General features: G+C 38.6%; 1 protein-coding gene across 3 annotated transcripts in view; it reads right to left on the bottom strand.

Moving 5' to 3' along the window:
• Nucleotides 1–26,897, bottom strand: part of NRG3 (neuregulin 3) — a 394,400-nt gene that overhangs the window by 69,655 nt on the left and 297,848 nt on the right. For all 3 annotated transcript variants that reach the window (XM_054515517.1, XM_036385191.2, XM_036385192.2), the window contains exon 4: nucleotides 3,805–3,831. In XM_054515517.1, the coding sequence (XP_054371492.1) occupies nucleotides 3,805–3,831 (27 nt within the window). The remainder of the gene's footprint in view (nucleotides 1–3,804; nucleotides 3,832–26,897) is intronic.

Here is a 26,897-nt window from a genome sequence, read left to right as displayed (position 1 = left end):
CCTCAGTGTAAGAAATGAGCTGAAAAGGCAACTCCTTGTCTCAGGCACTGGCTTGCAGTTCAGAACATCCACAGATGACTCTCAGGCAACAATTTCACTCTGCAGCTGGGAGAACATGCACCAGGCCAGTGCATGTTCCACAACAGCTTTCAGCTGCTCCCTGTTGCTCCAAAGTGACCATGTTTGCTATCACAGATATTTTCCCTCATCAACTAAATTTTCACCAGAAAGGTAAACCATTCAGCCCTGAAGTGCAGTTAACCACTTGGGTAAAAAATTATTATAAGCTGTAGATACTTGTAACTCCATGCTCTCGAATGCTAATGATACATCACTCAGTTTTTTCATTGTATAAAAGTATAACAGCTGCTTTTGTTTTGTTTTTTTTTTAACAATCTCTTGCTTGCATATGCATTACCAACCACCAGCCCGCCTCCCATTGACACAGAATTCCTAATGCTGCTCATGTTTCCAGTTTGTAGGACCATGGTGACAAACTTCTCCTTACTTTTGTGTTGGAAATGTGAATAAAATTGCATGTATCCTCCTTGGTGAGACACAGGGCACCAAAGCAGAGCAGGTGAGCTGCTTGGTGCTCTCCTCACACCGCTCTGCTCCCGTACCAGGAGGGGAAAGGACACAGCCAAGTCTGCACCCTCTCACAAGAAAGAAATATTTTCTGTGGAACTGAAAGATAGCCTCCTGAGAGCTGAGGAATCTAAATTCAGAAAGCCTGAAAAAACTTACTGCAACTGAGAATCTGAAGCACAGACAGATTAAACGACCTTGCCCAAAGCCTGTCCAGGAGAGTGCATCAGAGATGGATATTGAATCAAGTGACAATCAGACACAAGATTTTTTTTTTTGATTTGATGTACTAGAAAGTATAAACCATTTCTTTATCACCAGAAGTTTCATAAAGCTGGACCACTGATGACAATACTTCAATCCACAATTTTAAGGCCATAATGTCCCTTGACCACATACTTGGCTTTCATTTAATTCAGGTGGTGCTGCACATCAGTACATCAGAACCATACATTAATTGCTACATTTGCAACATTTTAAAACTATTTTTCCACATCAATATGCTTGCCTTTGTCTCTGCTATCCATACAAAGAAACAGACAGTGTAAATCAGTATCAGCAGCAATATTAAAGTAACAGGTATTCAAGTTTTGGAATGCACCATATAGAATAGTCTATGGAACACAAACCTGACAAGACCCAGACAAGAAAGGGGATGTGAGACCATGAGCAAGGTTAACACAAAATTCAGTGTGGTACACAAACTGAATGCATAATTCTTGTTCCCAAAACTCTGTTTGTGAGAGAAGGGTCCATCAGGAAAGAGATTTCAACAGGCAATGGAAAAGCAACAGACACTGCCTCTATTGAGCACTGGAATGGGCTGCCACAGGAGCTTGTGGGGGAAAACAGTTGCAACTGGTTCACAATAGGATATAAACATTAATTCATGGACCACAGCTCCCTAACAGGACAGTAAAAGGACTGGCTATGTATATACACTTCACTGATCCTTGAGAGTCTAGCAAAAAAAAAAAAAAAAAGAAAAAAAAGAAGAAATGACTACACTTATCTACCTTCCTTGGCAAACGTACAAAGCAGGTGTGTAGTTTCAGTGCACATTTCATCTGTCCCCCTGGACACCTCTACAGACAGATGCTCCCACTGACATGAGGTTTCAGCTTTGTCTACCATGGAAGGAATTCAGCTGGCCCTGGCAATCCAACTCAAATGGCTTACATGGTTTGCAAACATAATTTCTGGAAGATGATGATGAAAATGGAATTTCCAAGGCAAGTGAGCCCACAAATGCAACAAAAACAGGAGCGTTCTCTGGATTACATACAAACAAAGCAAGTTCAGCACTATCTCTACATTGTTGTTTTTCCTAGCTAGAAAACACTTTTTGCACTGATTGTCATTACTTTCTACAGTCCAGAAGTATGCTCATCCTAGAGGCTTTACAGGAGTGTCCCTAATTTGATGAGCATACTGTCACCTGAACTCTCTGTGCACAGGCTGTGGATTGGTTACAGGTACAGCAATGATTCCATGCATGCTTTCATTTCCTAAGTAAATCTTCATGAAGACCAGAAGAGGATTTAAGAAGCACAAGCATTTCACTTCTGCATATGATTCCAGAACTTGCTTTTTTCTAGCCCAGAGAAAACAACTCCAAGCATCATTTTAGGCTGCTGTCATAATATTTTCAGGCTTGAGACTCAAGATTTCATTAATTTTTATGCCATCAGGATCTGCTCCAATATTAAATAAAAAAATCTGAAAGCTACTCATATGAGAGGACTGCTGTGAGCCAAGATTTCAGGGATTGGCTTTAGTTCATGCCTTAAAGAGATGTCTTAAAAAAAAGAAAGGAAACTGAAAGTCTCAAAATAAAATTAAAACAATTCAGCTTTGCTTCTTGGGTTACACTTTCCTGCTTCTTACAGAAAGGTTCACTCACAAAGCATCCCATATACCTATACTCCTTATCCTCTTTTACATATATGCTTGTCCTTCAACTTGTATGCCTCAAGAGTGCTGCTCACAATTTAAGCTAAGCAGGAAAAGCAGGATATATGCAGAGCTTTTCAAGTGACCATTCCCCAGCTGTGCTTGTCCAATAAGTCTTTGAAGACACTTGCATTGATTCCACTGGCACTTCACAAGCCTCACATAAAGTGAAGTGAAACACAAAACTTCTGGGCCTCATGAACCAGTTCCCTAGAGAGAACAATGCTAGGATTGGCACAAACCCAAAAGCAGTAGGACAAAATCCCTGAGCCTGCTGGCTCTCCTCTTGCTCCTGCAGCCATGCAGCTAATATTCATCACCTTATGGGGTTCTTGACAATTTATACTTAAGTGGTCAACAAAATCCCCATGCTGGAACTTAAAAATTGATAGCTTATAAGGCTCCTAATTATAAAAATCCAAAAAAATCAAGTAACACTTAGCATAGGGAAAGAGCATATTAAAAGTAAGTATTTTGTGACTTCAATAGGAAATTGCATGCTTTTTATTACAGTGTTTTCATTCATATTTAATGGTTTATGCAAGCTGTTCTTACACAAAGGACCACTAACTCTGTTAAAGATGGATCTCAGCTTCCTCAAGTCTGAAGATCACCAGCTGAGAGGTGATCTGTTAAGCCTGTCATTCCATGAGGCTATGAACACATCACAGAGCTGCAGCTGAGCCAACAGAATGTTATCTTCCTTTCCAAAATTTTTGTATTATTGTATGTTAGTCACTCTATTTTTAGCTTTTTTCTAACCAATTTAACCTTTTTTCACAGAATGATGGATCTTGACTCTTTTCTTAAAAGTATTTCTCTGATTTGAGTTGTCTTTAATAAGATGTTTCTTATTAAATCTTATTAATATTGCAATTACCAACAAATTCTTAGCAAATGAAAAAAAAATCTGATTTAAAATTTACTTTCCTCTACATGAAAAAGTTAGTAACTCTACCCTAAAATCACATATCAAATACTGTTCCTCAAGATTATATGGTCACATAACCTTTATGTTATGTTTCATTAAATACTGATGAAATACTAAAACATCATTATGTAGGTTTTAAGAACCATAGAAGTGGACAAGAGAAAAAATTAAACCTTCATATAATTTCAAATACAATTGGCAAGTATAAAAGGAACCCAATCCAAAACCCAGTGGTGGAGGTCACGGGAGTCTTCCCATTAACTTCCATGTTCTTTGGACTAAGGAAACAAGATAAATCTGAGCAATTGAAAGGAAGAGAAGGTAAAACTTACCCATGAATTCAATTCCTAAATGGTCTGCTATACTCACGAAAGCATGTAAAAGAAAACGAGAAAAGAAACAGAAATATTAGAAACAGAGTAAAATACAAATTTTATAAAATACAATAAAACACAAATCTTGATATGGCAGTGCTGCAGAACAGTGTGGGGTCAGGGCCCACTGTGTGGGTACAGGTCCAAAACAAAGGCACAACTCTGACCCACAAAGGCAATCCTAAGGTGGAATTTAGGGCACTCAGCTGTCACACAAAGAGATGTGCATTTGGGGTAGGAAATGAATGCTTTTATATTTGACTTTATGTTCAAGGCAGCTACCTAAAGGGATTTCATTTTCCCATCCTCCTGAAACTCCTCTCTCAACCTGCTCACCACTGTCCTTAGTTAGACAAGGTTCTCTCTTTCATTTTCTCTGACAGGGACCAAAAACTGAAGAGATGAATGGAAGGCTTTCACTGAGTTTGGCAGCTCTCACCTCAGCACAGCAGCCACACTTGCACCCAACATGACTCCTACCTGCTCTCTGCTGCACAACAAAATCCAACAGCAGGAAAGGGAAGCCACATTCCCAACTTGGCCATCACACAGACAGGATGCAATCATTTCAAGACATCCCAAAGCGAAGCAAAAACCTTAACATTTTTAGAATATTGACTGAATTATCACATGGACTTCTAAACATTTCAAGGCTCTTTTTTTACATAATGAATTAGAGTCCTCTAAGAACTACATAGCAAAGCTAAATGATTTTCCAACATAACCCAAGAGTTAGTTTAAACACTCCATTTTATTGCCAACTCTGGGACCTGTGACGAGATCATGGAATATTTGGGTTTCTGTTGAAAATACTGGAAATTCTTCACCTTTTGCACCCTTTCAATCCACCCAGGAGAAGGCACCGAGCATCAGCTTGCTCAGTTCACTTAGCATACAAATCTATGGAACAGCTGATAAAGTCCACATTTTATTTTCATGCACTTCAAAAGCAAAGAACACAAGATGATGGTATATGGCATAAATACCTTGTTAGCATGGTGTTAGGGAAGGCACATTATGGAAGTTTAGTGACAAACGAATCTTTCCTTTTGAAAATACATAACTCAAAACCATACACAGATGTATTCCACATAATGATCTGTATTCTTGCACTCACATACAAATATCATGTACAAACATCCCTAGTACATTTGACAGGACTTGAAATTTTAATGAGAATGTAATTTTTATAAAAGCATGAGATATATCAGAAGTGCATCAAACATATTATATTTACTGAGATTTGTAGCTTTTTTCCCCGCCTAATTTTCTGTACCTGTGAAATATGCAAACCTTATCTATATGCAATTCACACCTTTGATTCCTTCTGTAAATCAGATCAAAATGCAGTTGAAAATTCCTTACTTTAAAAACAGATAGCAGAAATCAAAGCACCATAATCTGGTCTCCAAGGAACTAAAGATATTGACACATGGAGGAAGATCATACAGTATCATCTTCTTAAGTCTACGTAGAACAGCTGAAAAAATATTTCTTCTTTCCTAACTTGGCTATACACCTTCTCTACTTGTTTTCCATTTGCAACCTACAATTCTCCCTTTGAGTTCACCAACATGGTTAAAAACCACTTCCTCAAAAAATAGATACAAAAAATACTTTTCCTTTAAAAAGATGAAAAAAGGCATTTCAGTTCATATTTGAGTGGCTTATACTTAGGTGAGAATCAAGGATATATGTAGCCTTCCTGGGAAACATGTTCAGCTGGAAAGTGTGGAAACATGTCAGGTGATTTATTTTTAATATCTCATGTGCATACAACTTCAGCAACCAGCAAAATATATATTGCTGACAAAGCTGATTTCCCCAGATTACAATAAAAGGATGTCCAGTGGGATAAACCTTTACAATAAAATATCCAAGCTGCCAATCAAGCAGTAGTTCAACAAGCTCAGTGAGCAGCTCTTTGGGAAGAGAAGGCAAGGAAATGGTAAGGACCTGGCAGATCAGCACACACTGTCACTGGTTATGAGCATCACTGCCCCTCGGTGACCAGGCACCAGCCCAGTGCATGCTCTCACTGGCCCTGCTGTGGTGCAAATCAGCAACTCTGCAAGCTCCAGCTTTGGAGACAGCTTTGTCCCCTCTTAACAGCAGCAAGAAACTCTCCCAGCAGGTCCATGTGAGAGACACACAGCAGCAGGAGATAACCAGCAGGGCTGGTGGGGGATGAGAGCTGTGGTGCTGACCTGAGACTGAACCAAACACTAAAATGTGAAGTATTGACCCCGGCAATTCATGGTGTGACAAAGAGCTGTTCTATTGCTGTACAGCCCTGGTGCAGGGATGATGAACTGCCTGCAGAGCACTTCCCTGGACACAGCAAGTGCAACACCAAGTAATTCACTGTCAAGAAATGGACTCTGGTAGGAAAAAAAATGCATATGAGAGCTATAAACGTGCTGAAGCGTGGGGGCTGCTCCACAAGATGGGGTCATTAACCAAATAATGTGACTGTATTTTACTTTTGTTATTGTGGTTTCTTCTTTCTTTGTGATATTGCTATGTTCTTAGAAACTAATATATTTCTCCGATAGGAAGATTATTCACTTTTATTGTTTATTTTATCAGTATTTCTCCATTTTCATGTTGATGTGGGAAAAATACTGTGCCTTGTGGTCCTGGCACTATGGTAATGTGTTGCTAGTATTAAAGCCCTTTTAATTTAGACTGGCTAAATACAAACACACCTGTGAATACTTGATAACAAGGACAAGAGAAAATAAATTTGCAGTCACTAATGGATTAATTTATTAGTGCTCCACAAAACAACACGCTGCCTTGTGTCTGGATTGTGGTTTGCTGCAGCTGTTTTCTTAGTCATATTAACACTATGAACAGAAATATAAACTCAACATGTAAATCTAACTGAAAAATCACGGACATGAGAGTACCCATTATAAACCTCTACAGACATTTTAACCTTTTCTAAGGACAAGCTGACTTTGGCATAAAAACAGCTTTAAGAAATCAGAGCAACAGCCAAGTATTTTCCTCTGCAAATGAAATTTATCGCTTCAAATAAACTCATAAGAGTTGTTAAATTGTCCTTGGTAGATTATTGTCTTGACCACAAAATGCAACATGATAGTAATGCTGGGAGCTACCTTGGGACAGCTCAAGTACTCTGAACAGATTATCTGTCTGGAAGGAACAGGACTAAATTCTACTTTTAATATTAAGCCAATAAAACTTGGTCTGAAATAAAGTAAAATCCTTCCATTCATAAAGCAGCTAGATTAGGACACTGCCTAAAGATAAACTGCTGTTCTCTTATCCATTGTGCTTTATGATGTTTGGCAGCACATGGTTATCAGCCTATTTGTATATCTAATGAAGCAAAAACCATAATCAGTTACTGCTACACACACACACACACACACATATATATATATATATACATGAAATACAGGGTTTCTTTGAAGCATATTATTTTTGGTGCTTCATTTTTTGTGTGAGCACACAGATAATGGCACAAGGGATTTGTCTATTCAGTAGGAAGGGTTCATTGCCTCTATATTCTCTCCCCATGGGCAAACTGACCAATGCTTTCAGAGTTTAGTTGTTTCATTGGGCTTTTTTTTAATATCAAAAAGAAAAAGCAACAGCATGTAATGATGTATTTTAAAATCTCAGTTATTAAAGAGCACAACATTTGATTTTGCTGTTTGCTTCAGAGAAATTCTAATAATTAGTTCCTGTAATTAATTTACACAAAAGTACTCTTCAAAATGTTTGGTGGGGTAGGAAAACTGATTGAAGCTGTTCAGAGGAATCAGAGTCATAAAATCATATTAATTCAACTACTGATTTTTAAAATATCCTCACTGAAACACATGAGAGAAACTTCCCTCTCTGAGACATTTAAAAATGGGTCAAACTAAATCCTGAGAATGATCTTGAATCAGCTGATACCTGGACCTTCCTTTTACCCTCTCTGATAAACAGGACTACTAAAATTTTTCCAGATTAAAAATTTCCCTGGCAACAGGTAGGCTATTCACCACACGCTAATTGGGGTAATACTAAGTATACAGAATATTTTGGTAATTTGCTCCATCTATGTCTAGACACAATAATGAAAACCATACATCCATACATCCCTTACAAGATACTTGGTCTGTTTTTGATGAAATTATAAAGCACAGTTGAAGAAATGATAACTTAGAAAGAAGGCAATAAATCTATAGAAGGAATTTGACAATCTGCTAGATTCTGTGTAAACAACAAAAGAACATTTACACTCCAAATTTGCATAGATGCAGGTAAGTCCTTGAAGTCCTCAATGTACCGAAGTAAATACTTAGGACAGAATGTAAAGGTTAATTGCTTTATCCATTTATTTGTAAAGAAAAAAAAATGCAAAGGAGGGAAAAAACCCCTAGGCTTGCTGCATTTGTGTGGCTGTGGAAAGATTTATAACATAGCCTAGGAGGGGTCCATAGGATCCCCTCACCCACTATCAATTCCATAACCAAGGAAAACTTGAAAAACATCCATCAAAACCTCTTGTTATACAAATTATACACAGTGCTGAATAATGGAATAAACTATTGATTTTCTTTTCCTGTGAATGACTAAAGACTGTGGCTGGGATTTTCACTGCAGAAGTGGAAAGACGGTTTCAAGCTTCTGCAAATAAATAATAGCAATGCTCCCACGTTCAGGTTCAAGATAACTTGGAAACTCCAACTGTTTACCTCACCTGCAGCATGCAGACTCAGAGGATTAAGCTTGTCTCTTTTCAATTAATTTCTAAGATCTTAAATTACCTCTGTAGCTAATAAAATAAGCTACTTCTCTTGGAGGAACTATGTTGGATATTAATGGAAAGGATTTAGTCTCACCAAGCAACATAAGCAATCTGTACTGATATTCACAATACTGTAAATCAGTAATGATTAATTTTTACTACTATAGCTATAAATTCAGCAGAAGAAATAAACATGTCTAATTTCAAATCAGTGAGTAGCCTACTGATATTATATTTTTAAGCTTATTAAGCATCTGCAGAATGTCTTTAAGAGTTTTATCAGATTCAGGCCAAAATGTTTATCATCAGGTGTCAGACAAATGCAGCAGTTTTATTTCTCCCTGAATAACCCATTTTTTTTTCAGCAATGAGATGAGGAAGCAGGTAGATATTAAATGCTGCTGCTATATTGAGACATATTTTTACTGATTTTCTCAGCATTCATAAATCAACACAAGTGTTCAACACATACAAGAACTTTAATTCATCCCAGAGTACCAGCAAGTAAACAGGATGTCCACAGCAAACACTTTGTCTCCACTCAGACAACTGGGAGATGCTTTCTTACTGTATTTGCTAAAAATGCAATCCTGTTTCTATGAAAAGTGTCAAATGTAAATGAAGCTGCCTGATAGACCTCATAGCTGATGGTGACAAGATTATTTATGAGGTTTGCTCTAAATATATGTGGGAAATGATAAACCTGTGTGATCACAGTCAGATCAGCCTCCCCCGGCACGGCGGGCCCGCAGTAAACATTGCACATTACAGTCTGGTTACTTGATTACTGACATCAGCATAAGCTACTATAACCAATGAGTCTGATAAATGTTCCCAGAAAAATCAAGGTTTCTCTGATATTATGCAGTTTTGACAGATCAGCAAACCCATGTTAGCACTGTAATTGCAAAAACTGTAATTTTGTTTTTATGTTACCAAAGCTTCTCATATCTCCTGTAAAGTTTCTTTCACACCCCTGCCTTTCATGGCTCCACACACCACATCCACTTGACATTCCCATCTAAAAGACCAACCCCACATACCAGGTTTTCTGATTGTGCTAAGGACCACACAAAAACAGAACACTGATGTAGCTATGTGACCTACTTATACAACTCTGAATTCTTTGCCTGGGCTTCCACAGCAGATATGACAAAGACTGCACATTTTTCCCACAGTCTCAACTGCATGGCAGGTGATTGCAGCACTGTCACAACTGAGGAACCACTGGGAGAACTGGGCTATGGAGAAATATATTCTTCTATCCATCCGTGTCATTTCATTAACACAAGGGTTCCTGCAGAGCCCAGACTTGTCCTGCCTGAAATCCTGCTCCAGGTCTGCACAGAGGCATCATGCTGCTTCTGCAGATGGACCTGCCTTTATCTGCAGGAATGCTGAAAATGGGTTTAAATGCATTTATCCATGGGCTTAGATGTTCTCAGTCATTAAGCACTTCCACTGAATTTCAGTAGCAGTTGGCATGATTGGTGGTGCAGAGTCCCTTGGAAATGCCAACCTCTACACTGGCAAAACCAGTCCTTTCCCAGCTATGTGGCAAAAAAGTCTCATAAAGCTAAATAAGAGAGGGAAGTGGAATCATATCTATGGTCAAAACCCCAAAAGCACATTCATTACTTCCAGAACATGTGATCTGGAAAGTTTTTGGAACCATGTGTATGAATTGGATTATTTATCTTGTCATAGGTGTAAAATATTTCACTTGACTGTAGTATTCTGTAGGTGAAAAAACCCTGTTCTGGTTAAATAACTGACACAAAATGTCTGTTAAAGTGGGATAAGCCTATGAGTTTCTTAGAAATGACTATAGGGATTTTCACACTATTATTTCCAAATGGGTTTTTGGTAATATGGGTCTGCAAAATATAACCAGCCTCACAGAAACATTAAATGGATTGCTAATAGCTCCCTCATCTTATGAGCATATGACATTTAATAAACATTTTTCACGCTAAATGTTACTTTATTCCTTCCACAGATCATTAAGCTGTCCTTCACTTGCCTACTACAAGAAAATGTTTCAGATGCAATCCTGTTTACTGCTCTCTAAAGGCATAGAAAATTCTGTAGGTTTTTGTCAATTTCTTAAAACTAATTACTTTCTTCAACTTCAGGATAAGGAATGTACCTAATTTTGTGAAAAAAAAAAAACAAACAACCAAAATCCACAGCCCTATTCCCTAATGTTTCAAGTAATTTAGTTCCACTGCAGTCAAAAAACAAACGGGCAGAAGCAGAGTGCAGGTACTTACACCAAGATTTTACAATATTAACTGAAGGTTTTAGAAGCTGTGCACTGAACATCTCCAATGACAAGAAAGTTGACATATTTATTGATATCCACACTTTGTTGCCTAGATAGCTGGTCTGAGATTTGCAGCAGAGAGACTCAGAGATGTAGGACTCAGACCTTTTAGAAAGATGCTGGTTTTTGTGTGTGTTGATTTGGGAAGCTACTTTTCTTTAGGAATCCAATTTTGACACTAACAACTATATTTGCTGAACAGTTTCTTATGTTGCCTCATTTCAAATAACTTAGGATGAGGAAAGAGAATTACTTAAGCTTACTCCAATTACTCTGCACATTTTTTTCACACATGGTCTAAGCTGCTGCATTACTGAGCCTCATTTCCAGCAGTTCTGTGCTACAGGCTCAGAAGACAATACAAGAGCATAAAGTTTTCAACATAATTTTATTAATTTTTTATCAAATTTACTGTCTTATGGGGAAGTACTTCTGCATGTCAGGAGTCTCTTAACCCACCCTCCTGAACCATCACAAGTTCAACACCAAAACCACCAATGCTCTTCCAAATTTACTGAGTCCTTTCTCTAGGAAACCAGGCATGCAAGTGCCTTTGTGCCTCAGATCCAGCTGCAGATAAGCAACCCACAAGTGTGGGGTGCTTAAAAGGGTTTGATTTGAAAGAGGCTGTTCTCAGCTATGTAGATCTGCCCTATTTGGTTAGGAAGAAGAGCAGAACCACTTCTATTTGTTATTTCTTTTAATTTCACACGGATACATACTTGAAAGCTTCAAAGACTATTGTAGTGAACTTTATCAGAAAACACAGCCTTTTGCCAACATCTCTTATGATTCCAGGGAGGAAATACAGAATGACAGTGCACAAAAATACTCCCATTACTGTGCAATTCTCCCATGCCTACAAAATGTATAGCAGGGAACTGACCTAGGCACATCTCTCCTTTTTTCAATGCTAAGCCCCTCTAATAATTTTGTAACTCAACTATAGCATTGTGGGTTCTTTTGAAAAGCTGCTGCACATTTGCTTGTCATCACAGTGTGCAAGCCATGCACACACACAGCACAGCTGGCTCTGCATTGATGCTCTATGTGGTGTTAAATTGTATAGAGACAAAACTTCAGGTATGTATAAGTGCTAGAGAAACTACCTTTTTTTGGTTTCTTTTTGCTAACTGAAAAATTTCAATCAAGACACTTTGTGATTCCATGGAAATATTTTATTTAAAGCTGGTGAGTAAACACAGACACGTCAGGTGAATATTTTGCCATAGAGTGTTTTCAGATTCATAAAAAGGCTCCTTGAAGGACAGACTGCTTCAGTACTCAAATTTGAGTGCTCTCTCAAGTCACCTACCAGGTGCCTTTGCCAAACTCAGTCCTTTGAGGTTGGTGCACTGTATGAGCAGTCCTAATCGAAATACACTGGCAATTGTCAGCTTGTTTATGACATCAAACCCCCATCAGAAGATGGGAACAGAAGAGCTCTGTTTTCCTCTAAGCTATAATGTTTTCTTGACATCTGAGGATGATTTGTTCAAGCTAATCAATACCAAGGCAGGCCTGATGGGGAAGCACTGTGACTTGGACAAAGCTCTGCGGTGCACAGAGCACTGTGTCAGAAATGCCAGACTTTTCAAGTGAGATACTGAGATTTTTTGAGATGTGAAAGCTACAGAGCTGAGGTATCAAGGCACCAGGGAAATGTCTCTCTTACCTGGAGCTGTAAATGGTGCCAATTCTATTTGACCATGGGTGTTGGCACACATATGCTGACAGCATCAGACCAATGTGTGTTTACGACCCCACAGACAGTACAATAAATAATGTCCCATACCATGCAGTCATGCAAATGCAATCATGGCTTTTTGCCATGCCTATCCTGCCTTGCTTATGGAAATATATTCTGCTTAGAAGTCATCAGCTAATAATGTAAACAACCAAGTAACAGCAAAAATGAATGGCAAGAAATTATTTTCCTCAGAGTCTGAGCATCTTGTGTAATTTAAGATGCAAGCCATGAATTTATGACTTCAGATATGGAGGAAACAATGGGAAAATTACTTAACTGCTTATCTGTTTGAACACTGTTAAGGGTTCAAATCCTTTACTACCATGACTGCATTAGAACATTAACTACTATAAGTACCCATAACAAAGGTGGTCTGAAATTGTTAATGTTGGGCATGAACAATATGACTCATCCATGAGATTTAAAGCAGACAGGGCTGTGATAAAAAGAATCATTAGCAGCTATCACCAGCAATAAAAAATAGCATATTGGAACAAAAGTGTATGATGTGCACAGAACCCAGAATCACCTACAGTGAGCAGCAAAATGAAAGCTGCTGTTTGCCCTCATTTGTATATGGGGATGCACTGCAATTAATTGTTAGGAATACAATGTGAGAATGGTGCCAAAGGGCCCCATAGACAGAAATATTAAACTCATGGAGTGTAACTGCTCTCTCAGAGCCAGTCAAACAAATGAATTGCCTGTGCACAGATCAGATGCAAGCCAGAACCACCAGGATGGTGCCTTGTGCTGGTGCCTGCAGCACTGGCAGTGACCCCCAGGTCAGCTCACCACTACTGCAGCACCCACACAGACCAGCATGGGGCAAAAAAGGAGCAAAAGGGGGGAAAATTAATTCTGCCACCTTCATAAACACAAACTACTATTTAAATCTAGGCAAAGTGGCTTAGATGAACGTGCAACTTAGGACTTCACAGAAGACTAAAAGAGCTGCTATGGCCTGTCTCCCATTAGATGCCTCAGTAAAACCTGACCTTCAGATGATCAAAGTGCACTTGTTTTCTTTCTTCTTGTTTCATCTCCTTTCCACAAACTTTAAGGTGCCTCAAAGAATTTAATATTTCCCAATAAATCTCAGAGAACATTCCCCCATCAAAGATCTTTTCCCTTCCAGGTTTGAGACACTTTACCTTACTCTGAATCAAAAGTATTGAGGAATACATGTTTCCCTTATAAGACCTTACTACTAGGGCATAAATTATTTTGACAAACAAAAGCAGGGCAAAAGGAAGGTCTGTGTTCTTTTCCACTACAACAAACTAGATGTGTCAGCAAGCAAATCAGTTTTGTAGGACAATCTAGAAAATGTAAATAAAATAAAATAATGTTATAACCTGCTTAGATTTAGGGTTTTTTGGGGGTTTTTTTTGGGTTTTTTTTTATGGTTTGTTTCAAATCAGTAGGACTTTGCTCAGAACAAAGCTGTGAGCTGAAGTCACATCTTTTAACTCCAATTAGGGCTATTCAATTGTTACAAACCATCAATGTGGAAAGAAGAGCTCTCCTTTTCCATGCCTGGCACCATCTCTGCACCTTCCTTCACACTTTGGGCAACTCTCAAGCTCTGCAAACGAGAGTGTGAGGCAGCAGAGCAGGCACCAAGTGCTCTGTGAGAACTGACCCAGGGCAACCACAAGCCCAGAGCAGGGCAAGCACAGTGCACACACACCTCAGAGGGCAGGGAGATCCCCAGGCACGGCTAAAACACATCAGCTTCTGTCCCTGTGCTGCCCAAAGCATTTATATTGCCACCAAGTAAATACAAATATAGAAAACATCTGGGTTTGTTTTTTCATTTTTCCTTATCATCAGTAGAGCCAGGGGTATGGAAATCACTTTTTCAGGAGAGGTAAATGAATTTTGAACCAAGGTCTGTCCAAGAGGAAAAATGAGTGAACACTACACCAACTTCAGCTTGTAAAGTCTTTGGATAACGTGCTACCCACATGAAATAGGATTTCCCCCTTAAAATGTCAGACTCTGAGAAATAACACATGTATAAGGTCACAAAATAAGAATTATTGCATCTCACATGTAAATTCCAATAAAATCTCTAGGAAACACTACAAGCTATTTCTAGCAGAAGCACAGGATGCTGTATTGAAAGATCTTATCTTCTTAAGAAGTCAGAAAACCAAAGGTGTAAGGGACCCAAAAAGAAGAAAATGCTTTCAAATTACAAGAGAAATAAATAATATATCAGCATTTCAGAAGGAAAACAAGAAATCCTGCTACCTATGGACATTTTTATTTTATTTTCCTTAGATGAAACTGCATTGTGAATTCATTAATTTAGGAATACAGTTACATTGACACTAAGGTGGACTAAATGGACTTGCATTTTATCTGCCAACTTACCCTGCTAAATTGAGGCAAAACTGGCAAGTGACCCCACAATTGACAAGACCATGGCTGCTGTGCTGGAATCCTCCATGAAAAATCCCTATTTTTTACAATGGCATCATAACAGAAGCAATAGTCATAAAGGTGTGAAACACATTACAATATGCTCACAAAGCTCAATATGGGAAGGGAAAGGAGACAAAGACACACTTCTGCTGGGATTTATACTTGAGAGCTGCAATTTCATGTAGAGAATAAGATCAGCAGGAAAATTAACCTAAAGGATGGTGAAAAACGGTGCCAAAGTTTAGCAGCACAATTTTCCAGTCTCTGCTCCAAACCCCATTGAAGGAGAATTGCTGCTGACCTGAGATGAAAACTATGATTTCACAGCAAGATCTGGAAACTGAGTGTGCTAAACTGAGTGTCATAATTTTTTTTTTTTAAATTTTATTTTGCCTGTGTATGGTTTCAAAATCAGGAAGTGCAGCTATCATCTCATTTTTTCTCTAGTTACACATCTATTTTACTGCTTCACTGGTGGCAGGGTTGTGAAAGGGATACAAAGGTGTTATAATCAGGAAGAAAGACAAGTCCCCTCACAATGGCATGGAGATGCCATGCAGGCAGCCTAAGGTTGGTGTTCAGTGGGTAGATTGCCCCTGCATCACTCTAACCAAATTCATGAATCAGATGGCCAAGGTACTTTTGCTTTGGAACATGGCTGGGTCAGAAAACAGCAGAAAACGGCGCTCTAGAAGATTCTCCTGATCCAAATCCTCCCTTTTCCAGAATATTCAAAGATAGAGAAATATTACTTTTCCAAGGAGCTGCAAGGCTCTGGCAAATGATCTCTGTTATCTGTATTTTGTGGGACTCTGGCTGCAGATCTTGCCAGTCAGCTGCTCCACTCACATTTACCAGAAGCAGTCCTTTTCCCTGGAATGCTGTACAGAATAACAATCTCATCCTATTGCTTCCTCAGTCCATTAATTCAAATATGGTCTGAAATCAGCGTGAAACAAGGGACTGAGCTGCTGTTTAAGGTGGCAACAGCAGCAGCTGCAGAAACAGGTATTTACATTTCTGAGCAGCTTTATAAAGGATCAGTAAACACTCCAGCACCAATGAAAGAGCAAATTTCTTACTTTACTTTAAAACCATTACCTTTGCCTACTATGCAGATAAAAACAAAGTTTTTTTCTCCAGACATGTTTGTGAAGAATTCAGTAGCTTGTAATATCAGAGATATTCAAGCAGCAGCAACACTGTTCCCTCAAAGGAAAACAGTTGTCCATTGCAAAATGCTGTCCCCTCCTTTGTTCTGCAGCTGCGCACTTTCAAGAAAATTTTAAACTGAAAAACCAGCTGTCTCTATTTTTCATTTGCCAAATGCCTTCCCATTGAGGATTAGAGATTTTCTTCCCTTTAATAAAACAGAAAAGAGAGCTTAACACATAATTAAAAACAAACTTAGGCGCCTAAACACCTTTGTAAAAGATCTCAATGCCTTTACAGTTGTAAAACAAAGTTGAAGTCACTTTCAAATTGGCAACCAGTCATCTTAGACTCACACCTCTTAAGTACTCTTGAAAATTTTATTTCTTTGGGGTAACATCTAGATTGTGGGGACAAGTGATTGCTGCCCCAACTCCCACATTCACACGTTCAGCCAGGCTGCAGCAGGAACACTTGCACTCAGCTGTTGCTGCGTGGAAGCACAGCCACACGTGAATTATCACAGTCTAGCAACACCTCGTGCTCTTGCAGCTGGTTCTTCCCTGACATTGCTGTTCCTGCTCCTGCCAGACACCTACATTTGCTCCATTCATAGATATTTTTACACATTTATATATATATTTTTATATATTTTATATTTGTTCCATTTTGCTGAGGTGCCTACTCCCACTTTTGCCAAACAGCTGCACTAGCAGAAAGCTCACAGGGCACCAACAGCTGGAGCCTGTACTCTCATGGGGAAATTTCTTTGGAGATCCAGCAACTGCAGAAGGCAGCTCATCTGAGCCACCTGTAGGATCATATTATGCTGCCCAGCTGAGACCTTAAACCCAACTCAAGCTCCAAGGTACAAAACCTGCTTTTTCTAATATGTAAAAATTTTCCTTTGGTTTTCAGTCTAAATTTATACTGCACCAACTTAAACCCATTCATTCTTGCACAAACATTATCTTTCAGCTTCAATCATTCTTATATTTCCTTTATATTTATCCACTTGGCGTATTTATAGGCCCAATGACATCTCTGACATATTTCCCCGGCCATGATTCCATACAGCTGCAATTTCCTGACAGGCATTGGCACATCTATCAATTACTGTACTGGATCAGCAGTATTTCACTCAAAGAATGGCATTCAAATACTTTTTAAAAAAACTGATCACTGCTTCCACCACCACCACTTCCGACACTCCTATAAATACAGTATCTTAAAAGAGCCAAAAATATTTATCATGTACCTACTGGTGCTGAGAGAATCACTGGACACAAACCCAAACCCTCCACCCATTACCAACATCAAGGAGGTAACAAGCTATGACTAGAGCCTTGGAGTCAGACTCCTCATGGGAGAGGAGAACACCAGATCTGCCCTCAAAAGTGCAAAGAGGAGCAGCAAGGACTGTGCTGGCTGGCACACCAAACTGTCACAATGAAGCCAGAGATTCTCCTTAAATCCCTTCTGCCTATGAAGGAAATGTCTCCCCAACTAAATAGATTTTATCTCGAATTATAAACCAGAGGGAATGTAATAGAGAAAATGTGTTCCTGTCATATTTGTGTGACAACTTACAGATAAAGTAAATCAAAACAGTTTAAAATCTAACTCTTTCCTATAACCAAGATCTGCACGGAGGAACAATTTTTAGGATAAAAATATTTTGGCTTTAGAAAGGAATATAAAATTCAAGACAGAGGTCTTAAGATTGCACTTCTGAAAGCAACTTTAAAAAAATCACGTTGCGGTAATTACAGGTTATGTACACACGTAGTCACACAAGAAATTCAGTCATATGCTGTGCTTTTCTCTGTCTTTTGTGTAGGTGCTAAATACAGACATTATAACACAAATACATTTTTATTACTCTCTCTTTTTTTTTCTTTTTGTTATTTTTTCTAATGCTGTTTAAATGATTGGACAACTTACAATAGAAATTTTGATGTCTCGCTGACTTCTCTTTCCTGTTCAGTCTGCAACTGCAGCAAGTTTCAATATATGCAGAGTAATTACACAGGAGTTGGTGAATACTTGCCTGACAACAATCACAGTACCTGAAGAAATGCTTGCTGAAGAATTAATATGAGTTGAGGTCTGCAACATGAACCTTCTTTTCAGAAGATAATCTCAGTCAGTGCTAGAGTCATATACAAATCTCTAGTAAGTGTCTGAGGACAGACAGAAGTGACAAATGCCATAAAAAAAAGACACACAGCCCTAGCCTGCCTGACTTGAAGTCAGTGTCACTGTGATGGAGCCTGATTAGCTGCTCTGCAATTGCACATTTTCATTTTCTTACAGCCCATTAGGCTGCTTTTAACAAAATTAAACACACTGCAGGGCAAAATAACAAAGTAAACCAAAACAAAACACTTACACTGTTTATAAACATTTTCTTAAGAAATTGCCATTTTGAGGATAAATGTTTCTCTCTTGAGCAAAGTAGACATTATTCTTCCCAGATCCAGCCTTTGGACATGCCCTGAACTGGGATGGGGGAGAGCAGGTTATTTCTATGAAATACATTCACTAAAAATGCACCACATTTAACTGGACACTAGTAAATAAAATACATCTAGACTACAAGGGAAAATGAACCATAATAATAATAATACAAACCAAACTCCACCATGATGAGTAAGATGAATTAGATTAATTAGCATCCATCTCAGCTAAGTTAATGTTACAGGATGCTACAGCTTTGTACCCCATTCACTGCTTTTCCTAGGTTGTGCTAATTCCTGCTTTCCCTGCCCGTTGAATTCAGCCTGCTCTCTCTCTGTGCTGTTTATTTTTGTCTAAAATCCCACACATGGAATGTGGCTTCGCAGTTTTTTACACATGCTAGCAGTGGCATTTTAAGAGGTTGCTAAAGTTTCAGAGTCAGGATGCTCTGCTCTGCCACGACCCTCACCCTGCTTCAAGGGGGAACAGCAGAGATGTTAAACATGAGAATGGAGAGCACACCTTGTGCCTGGCCTTGGCAGCCACTGCCCCATTCTCACTTGGAATGCTTAGGAAGCAAAACTGAAGCCACTCAGGCCTGGGCAGCAGGAGGTGCTGGTACCAGCAGACACAGCACATCACATCTCTGTGTGCTGGTCCTTCCCTTCAAGGGAGTGCTCAATGCAGCTGGGAAAGATGCTATTTGTGATGGAAAGGTACAATCCTTGCAAGTTGTTCTGGACTGCAGTTAAATGGTGTATTTTAGTGCATTTTCATCTTAGAAAAAAAAGGCTGACTGCTTACATTTTTTTTTCTCAAGTTATGCCATGAAGAAATATAATTTGCCTTTTAATAGAAATGTCAAGGACCGATTCCCTCCAATTTACTATATAGATTTTTAAATCCCATACAAAAATGTTATAAGTTTAATTGGAAAAGACAGCATGACAGCATAATTTTATACAACTGGTTACAATTATTACAATAGCAGCTTCCACAGAGCTCTCAGTGATTTTTCAAGAGCATTTACAAGCATAAATTGTGAGTTAGGAAAAAAAAAGGTAATTTTCCACAGCTGTGCAAAGTGTATTAAGGAAATCAATCAGCTGTGACACAGATATTTAGAAATGAGAGATATTTTGTCCATCTGAGAGCACAACTGTAAGATTTGGTGACATTAATAGGGTTTTTTTAAATGGCCAGATTAAGTAAAGCATTATATTTTAGCTCAGATATATGGCAAATAAAAAAAAAGGCAGACAAATGGGTTAGAAAACTATTCTGGTTGGTTTTTTTGCTTATGGGGAGAGTGAGATCAATATGACAGAGTATGAGCCTAGGAAAAAATGATGACAAAGGCACCTCTCTGGCAGTCTTAGTGCTGCAGTTGTGAACAAGTTCCTTCTGTTCAGACAGAAGAATTTGTTCCTTCTTTTGTAACCATAACTGCATCAAAGATATCCAAGTATTGCCAGCTTGTTTTCCTAACTGCTAATTTCACAGAAGGTTCAGTTCTGGCTAAGCCCTTGGGTCAAAATTAATGTTATTATTATATGCAACAGACACAAAGCCTTTATTTCAATAGATGATGCAGCATGGAGACTTACATGAAAGACTAGAAAATCAAGCAAACTTATTTCTTAAAGGGCATGTTGAACTCTTGAACATGGATACTAAAAGAAGCTTTGAGAGCATAAGGGCAATAAGAGAACAGAACACTTTAGTTAATTAGACAATAATGAAAAAAGCTTATTAGGGAAATTTAACACACTCACAGAGAAGTTTACAGAAGACAGCAACCCAGTTCTTTTCCTGAAGTGCTTTTATGGCGATAAAAGTTCTGCAGATTGATTATGCTCTAGATTTATTCTTTATTTACTTTTGAAGATATTCTCATGGGCCAAAGCACCCTCTTGACCTTGAACTTTGTGCTTTTGTCATTAGATTTCTAACACACTCAAACCAGATCAGAATAATACAATAAAGACAGGCTGTAAAGAAACTGGGCTGTGAATAATACATGCAAATTATGTTGAAAAGGGACCTGTGAGAGTTCCACCTGTGAGGGTGGAAGATGGACAAAATTGCTTTGCTTCTTTAGGGAGAGGGGCAGGCATACCAGTATTTACACAGCAGGCAAATTAATTGGCTTTTGCTGAGCTCTGTGCTGCTGCAGCTAAACTGCTTCCACAACCTGACCTACATAACTTCCAATTTGCTTGGGAATTTCCTCATTCAGAGACAGGACAGCACAGCACACACGAACTGCAGAAATGATCTTGGAAAGTCATACAGCCCCATATGAAATAAATTTCTTGCAAGCAAATTAGAACTTCGTTAAATATATTTGCAGCACAAAATTAATCAGTCAAATCAGAAATTGCTGGATTAAAACTCATATAATACAGTCAGAAAACTGGTATAGTAATTTAAAAGTACTGTCAGTGGCAATTAGCAATAAGCATCTAATTTATGGGACATTCCATATCCAGTGCTTTGCAGCAACACTTATATTTATACACTGACAGCCCTCATTTTCTCTGCTGTGCTCATTTCTCAGCCTCCTAATTTTCCTGGTATGCTCAAACTAGGAAAAGCCTGAAAGTTACCCTGCCATATGAAAGTTACAAGTTTATTTTCCAGATGGCCTACTCTGAAAATGGCCAAAAAGTAGCTACCACGATAGGTTTGATAGGAAAGAAGTCTCATGAAAGCAGAATTTCTGTATGGGTTGGTTGAACTCTGGACTCTGTCCCATTTGCAGGATCTGCACTCAGTCTTAATGAACATATGGAATTTCAGGACAGATTCCAGGAAAATTCTGTATAGTTTTGGGGGTCAAATGTTCTTCCACAGCCCTGAGTAGATCTGTTAAATCTCCCAGTTAACAGTCCCTCTTCTTGTGCCAACCAGAAGCTGCACAGGGAATCAGATACAAACAGCTGCTATCTCACCAAGTAGTTTTCATCCTACCTCCTGTCCATTACCAGCTTTCCAGTCCAGTGTTTGTTCTCAGATATCCTACCCACTACCCAGATATCCAAACCAAGGCAAACACTAAAAATATCACTTGGGATTCAAAAGAGAAAGAAAGACCTCCCAGCCCTAAAAACTATCTATTCAAATGTACAGCAGCCATTAATTTCTTTCTGGGCCTTTCAGGGATATTAAGAAGTTAATTTTCACACAGTCCAAGTATAATTTTTAAAAAATTACTTATGACATATAGGAGCCTACACATTATTAAATATCGACAGATATGCCAAAACCCCTCTAATAATTTTGCACTTTCTCTTTACTTTTTACTTTTGTGTGAGAGATTTTGCATTCTTACAGTGCAGACACATTATTTTACATTCAAATACTGGTGCAGCTGCTGCTACCTAAGGCTTGAGAGATTTATGGATAATAACACAAGTGCAAAATAAAAGAGTACATTTGGATGCATATCAAACAGCAGCTGCATCAGTCAATCAAACTGCTGGACAACAGATTCAAGTCTACAGATAAATGTAAAATACAATTCCTCAGCCAAACCAACTTCTTCAGAAAAATACATTATGCATTTCCCAGTACTGACATGGATAATGTAGTACTTTTCTCCTTGACCAAAGCAGGGCACACAATTTGTTTTCTAAGCCAACATGTGTTAAAGCAGAAAAGAATAGCCATTCTTCTGAATTGCTATCAATAAAAAAGTAGTTCCTGTGTCAGTCAGTTTGTGTAACAATAAAAAACCAGATATGTATCAATGTCAGAATCTCAGCACATCCCACTCTGCACACAAAACATCCTCAGTTCTTACACACAGTCACTGTTGCAGGATGCACACACTGCTGCTTCCCAGTCACCTCAGTTATTCTGACATCTCATTTTTACAGTGTAAATACCACACTCTGCCCAAAAGAAAACCCCTCTGTGTATGCCTTTTTTGTCACTAACAAGAGACCAAAATGAATGACCAAAGCAGTCCCACTCAAATCTGACAACTTCATGCAATTGCTTTTTAGTCTTTATCAATCAAAACCACTGAAATAAAAATAATGGTATAGAGGAGAGCTCTGAATTGAATTCTTGATTGAAAATCAGTACCAAAAGCCAGCCTTGTCTGAACACAGCTCTCATTAACAACTCTGGCAGTAAATGGCATTTTGAATTTACCATGCACTAGGGAAGAGCAGATCTAAATCAGGGCACCCTGTGGTCATCATCTAGGGATTAACATTCCAGGGCATTGATCAAGCAGCTGTGTCTATTCTAACTTTTCTTTCACTTCTAGCTTTTTATGGCCAGCAATTTAAGACACTCAGCAACCTCAGAGCATCCCCAAGTCCCTGCTCAGTAATGTGCCTGACCCCAGAGCCAGATCCTGACCCTGAGCCCAAGGCAGCAATAGCAGACAGGGCCCTGCAGACCTGAACACCAAGTTTGCTCACATCAATCACACTGAGAATGATTTTCCTCCTGCTCCTCCTGGCCTTCCAGCCCTGCTGCTCCACTGTCTGACACAATTAAACCCCCACAAAACTCAGCTTAAAACATAGTGCTTGTATTCCCGACTTGGTTTGGAGGTTTTTGAGCCAACCCTGTACTGCTGAAATATTTATCTACTCCTACCACATATAATCTGCTGGTAAGGGATTTTGTATAAAGAATAAAATAAGATGTGGTTAGGCAGTAATATTAGTTTGTTCTCTGATCACACAACTGAAGAATCTCTTAGCTAATGCCTAGTACATAGTTCCATTTACTACTTTTTAAACTTTACTATCACTCTTGGCAATAATAGTTCCTTTGCTGCTGCTCTTTCTTATGCTCAGACAGGCCATCTGCCATCCTGCTCTCCAAACTATTTGTCAGCTCCAATCTCTGCAGGCACTGAAGGATATTTAGGCGTGAATTGCGTTCATATTGTTCTTCCTGTATTTTGGGCTGAGGACACTACTATGCTGTAAAGAGACACTGACTGTAGAGAAAAAGCAAAAGCCCACAGCAGCTAGAACAGAAGGTACGTGTCATAAATTTTCAATGTGCACTTCCTATCCCTTAAAACAAATTTATTCAAATTCTCCCCTGGCAATCAACTTTAAATGGTTTTCAGCACATGTAGATGTTGGCAAAGGATTCCAAGTTATCCACATTAGGTTTTCTCCCTAAAACTGACCAATTTTCATTAAGCAAAGTAGACACATTTTTTGCAGTGAAAAATGTGTAGGTGTTACTCAGATTAATCAAACTGGAGAATCTCTGGAGTGATTTTAGTGGAGTAATTCTTAAGACTGAAGCTCTGACAGGCAACTTGTCAGCCAATGAAGGGTTGTTGAAGGTAAAGCACATTGTAAAGATGAGCTGTGACTACTAAAAGTTTTGGTTTATGTCAGCACATAAGAAGGAACATTTTTATATAAAAGATCAAAATGGGAAGAACTCAGCCTGGTTGTTTCAAACCACTTGATTTAGGGTCATGACTGGAAGGCAGGGAAGAGAAAGCCTGTTTTAATACCTTTTTATTTTTGACCCCTCTATACATGAGTAATTTTTATTTTAAGGTTTAAGTAAGTCTCATTCTATCTTAGTAAATCTCTTTCTGACTTCAAGCTTCAGGAATTTTCATTTTCAGGACAAACTCAGCTAGGAAGCTAAAACATACAGGAGACTTTGAGGTCTTATTCTGGGCAAGCAAAGGCTCATTTAGAATTCATTTTAGCAAGTCTCTTCACTTGAGCAAAAACTAATTGGATAGTACATAGAAAAAAACTTTAAAACAGTAAGAGCAATGAAAAACCACAAAAGCACTTTTTAAAAAATCTCATCCACCTTGTCCATCTTGAAGATGCTGAGCAGCAGGGGAGCATAGAAAGGTCTGAATTTTGTGTGATATAAGAATAAGAGGTTAACTATTAAAATTCTGCTGAATTTTAGAAAGATTTTGTAAATATTGAGCACTATTGACCCAAGAGGCAGATTGCTAATGTTGCATTATTTCATTCACTTGAGATACACCTAAAGTGTCCCAAATGAAAAAGCTAAATAAGGTCTAGTTCAACCTAGCCCAAGACTAAATATATATAGTCTAAATTTTACATATATAAAAGTTTTCTTGCCATCTTCCTTTTCTTTTTTTGTTTTCTCTTATAGTTAAAAAATAAAAAGAAATAGGAAAAAAAATTCATTTTCATACGTGCTGAATTCCAGCAGTCAACTTTGGGATGCTTCCAAGTCACTGAGTTCAGCTGAGCATTTCAGGATTTGTGATGTTTTGCCAACACAGCAGGGTTGATGTCCCTGCTCTCAGTGCAGATCTGCCCCAGCAGATACTGAATAATTTCCCTGTGCTAAGGAGCAGACACAGACATTGAGCAGCTATGACTTGGAGTCTTCTTCAGGTTGTCTTATTGGAGCTTCTAAATAGTTAGAAGACTTAATCTTCTCTATAATATCACCTTTTAACATCTAAATTTGCCTTTTTCTCAATTTGCCAGATTCTAATTAGTCTCTGATGGGGCAGGAAAAATACATCTCGCCCATTTATACATAGGAAAGTTAAGATTATCTTTATTCATACATATGCAGGGTGGTATGAAAAATCAGGCAGAGCCTTTGCTGCTATCACAACAGCTTCTGGTAAGAGCTTTCTGACTAACACAGGATTGAGGAAAGCAGAAGTCCTAGAGGGAGAAATAGGTTACCCTGAATGTACCTCCAAAGGCACAGAAAGCTCATAAGGCAAGAACCAACTGAAATGGGTCATGATCTCCCCAAGCAGATGCATCTCTATATTTACCAACAACCATTATAGTTGTTGACACCTTAAGGAAGTGTCCTTATCACCACCCCAACAGGGCCCAGCTTGTCATCTTCTACTTCCAAACTCACACAGTAACATTGCCCCTCAGAATGACACAGGCACCAGAGCATTTCGTTTGGAAAAGACCTTCAAGATGGAGCCCAACCACTAACCCAGTACTGTCAATAACCCAATACTGCTACACCGTGTCCCCAAGTGCCACCTCCAGATGTCTTTTTAATACCTCCAGGTATGGTGATTCCACCACTTCCCTGGACATCCTGACCACCCTTCTGGTGAAGAACCAACCTAAACACAGCCTAAACCTCCCCTGTCACAACCGAGGCCGTTTCCTCTTGTGTTGTTACTTGGAAGAAGAGACCAACCCCACCTGTCTACAGCCTCCATTCAGGGAGTTGTAGAATGATAAGGCCTCTCCTGAGCTCCCTTTTCCCCAGGCTTTAGTCACCATGTTTCCAATGCCAATAAAATTAATAATAAATTACTGAGAATGGCATTGGTGAGCAGCTTTTTTATTTGGAGTTCTCTGGACATCTACACATATGGCTTAACCCAGTTTCTTCTGAAATAAGTAATCTCTTCTCCAGAAGTGTACCAATTGTATTTTAAGGCTTTAAAAACGTTTAAATCTTCAAATATTTATGGAACACTAAACAAATCCTGACCACAAGGGTTGCTTAAAACATGGAGACTGATAAAGACAGTAAATTAATACAGCATTAATAGGAGACCAAACTGTCAAAGACAGCTAGATCAGACTGGAACACAAAGTCTTCACAGAAACAAAAATACTTTTTGCTTTTATATAATATTAACATATATACATATTTAGATTTACAACTGCTCATGTCCACAGACCAAGAAGCTCCTTGAAAAGGACACTCTTTCCCCCCATCAGTGCACTGCACTGTCTGCCAGACGCAGATAGAGCCTTTCAGGGACAGCTCCTCCACCAGGCAGGAGCCAGGCTCCCACATTAGAGCTGCTCAGCTTCTAGAAAAAGCCTTTTCAGAAGGACTCATTAAATCCAGAGTTAAAATGCACTAGGTTACCTCATTATCAAGAAAAGAGCAAATTTATGATGTAAAACACAAGTTAAAGCAAAAAATTCAGCTGGATGCTTCAAATCTGCTCACTATCTTAGTATTTATCTGAGAAACTATATTCACCAGTATTTTTTTTTTCAAGATTGAGACCTAAGTCATTATCTTAACATTTTGTAAACTCTAGCACCTTCTATAATATAGATGAGTATTAAAGCAAAATTCTGTGTTGTGCTTTGTCTACGGTAGGGTTATACTACAAAAATACACTATTCACTACAGTAGAAATTTCAAGCTTACCAATTCAA

Source organism: Molothrus ater, chromosome 8 (assembly GCF_012460135.2).
Source record: "Molothrus ater isolate BHLD 08-10-18 breed brown headed cowbird chromosome 8, BPBGC_Mater_1.1, whole genome shotgun sequence".
Lineage (NCBI taxonomy): Eukaryota > Metazoa > Chordata > Aves > Passeriformes > Icteridae > Molothrus > Molothrus ater.
The sequence above is the reverse complement of the archived record's forward strand: the minus strand, read 5'-3'. Positions and strand labels throughout refer to the sequence as shown.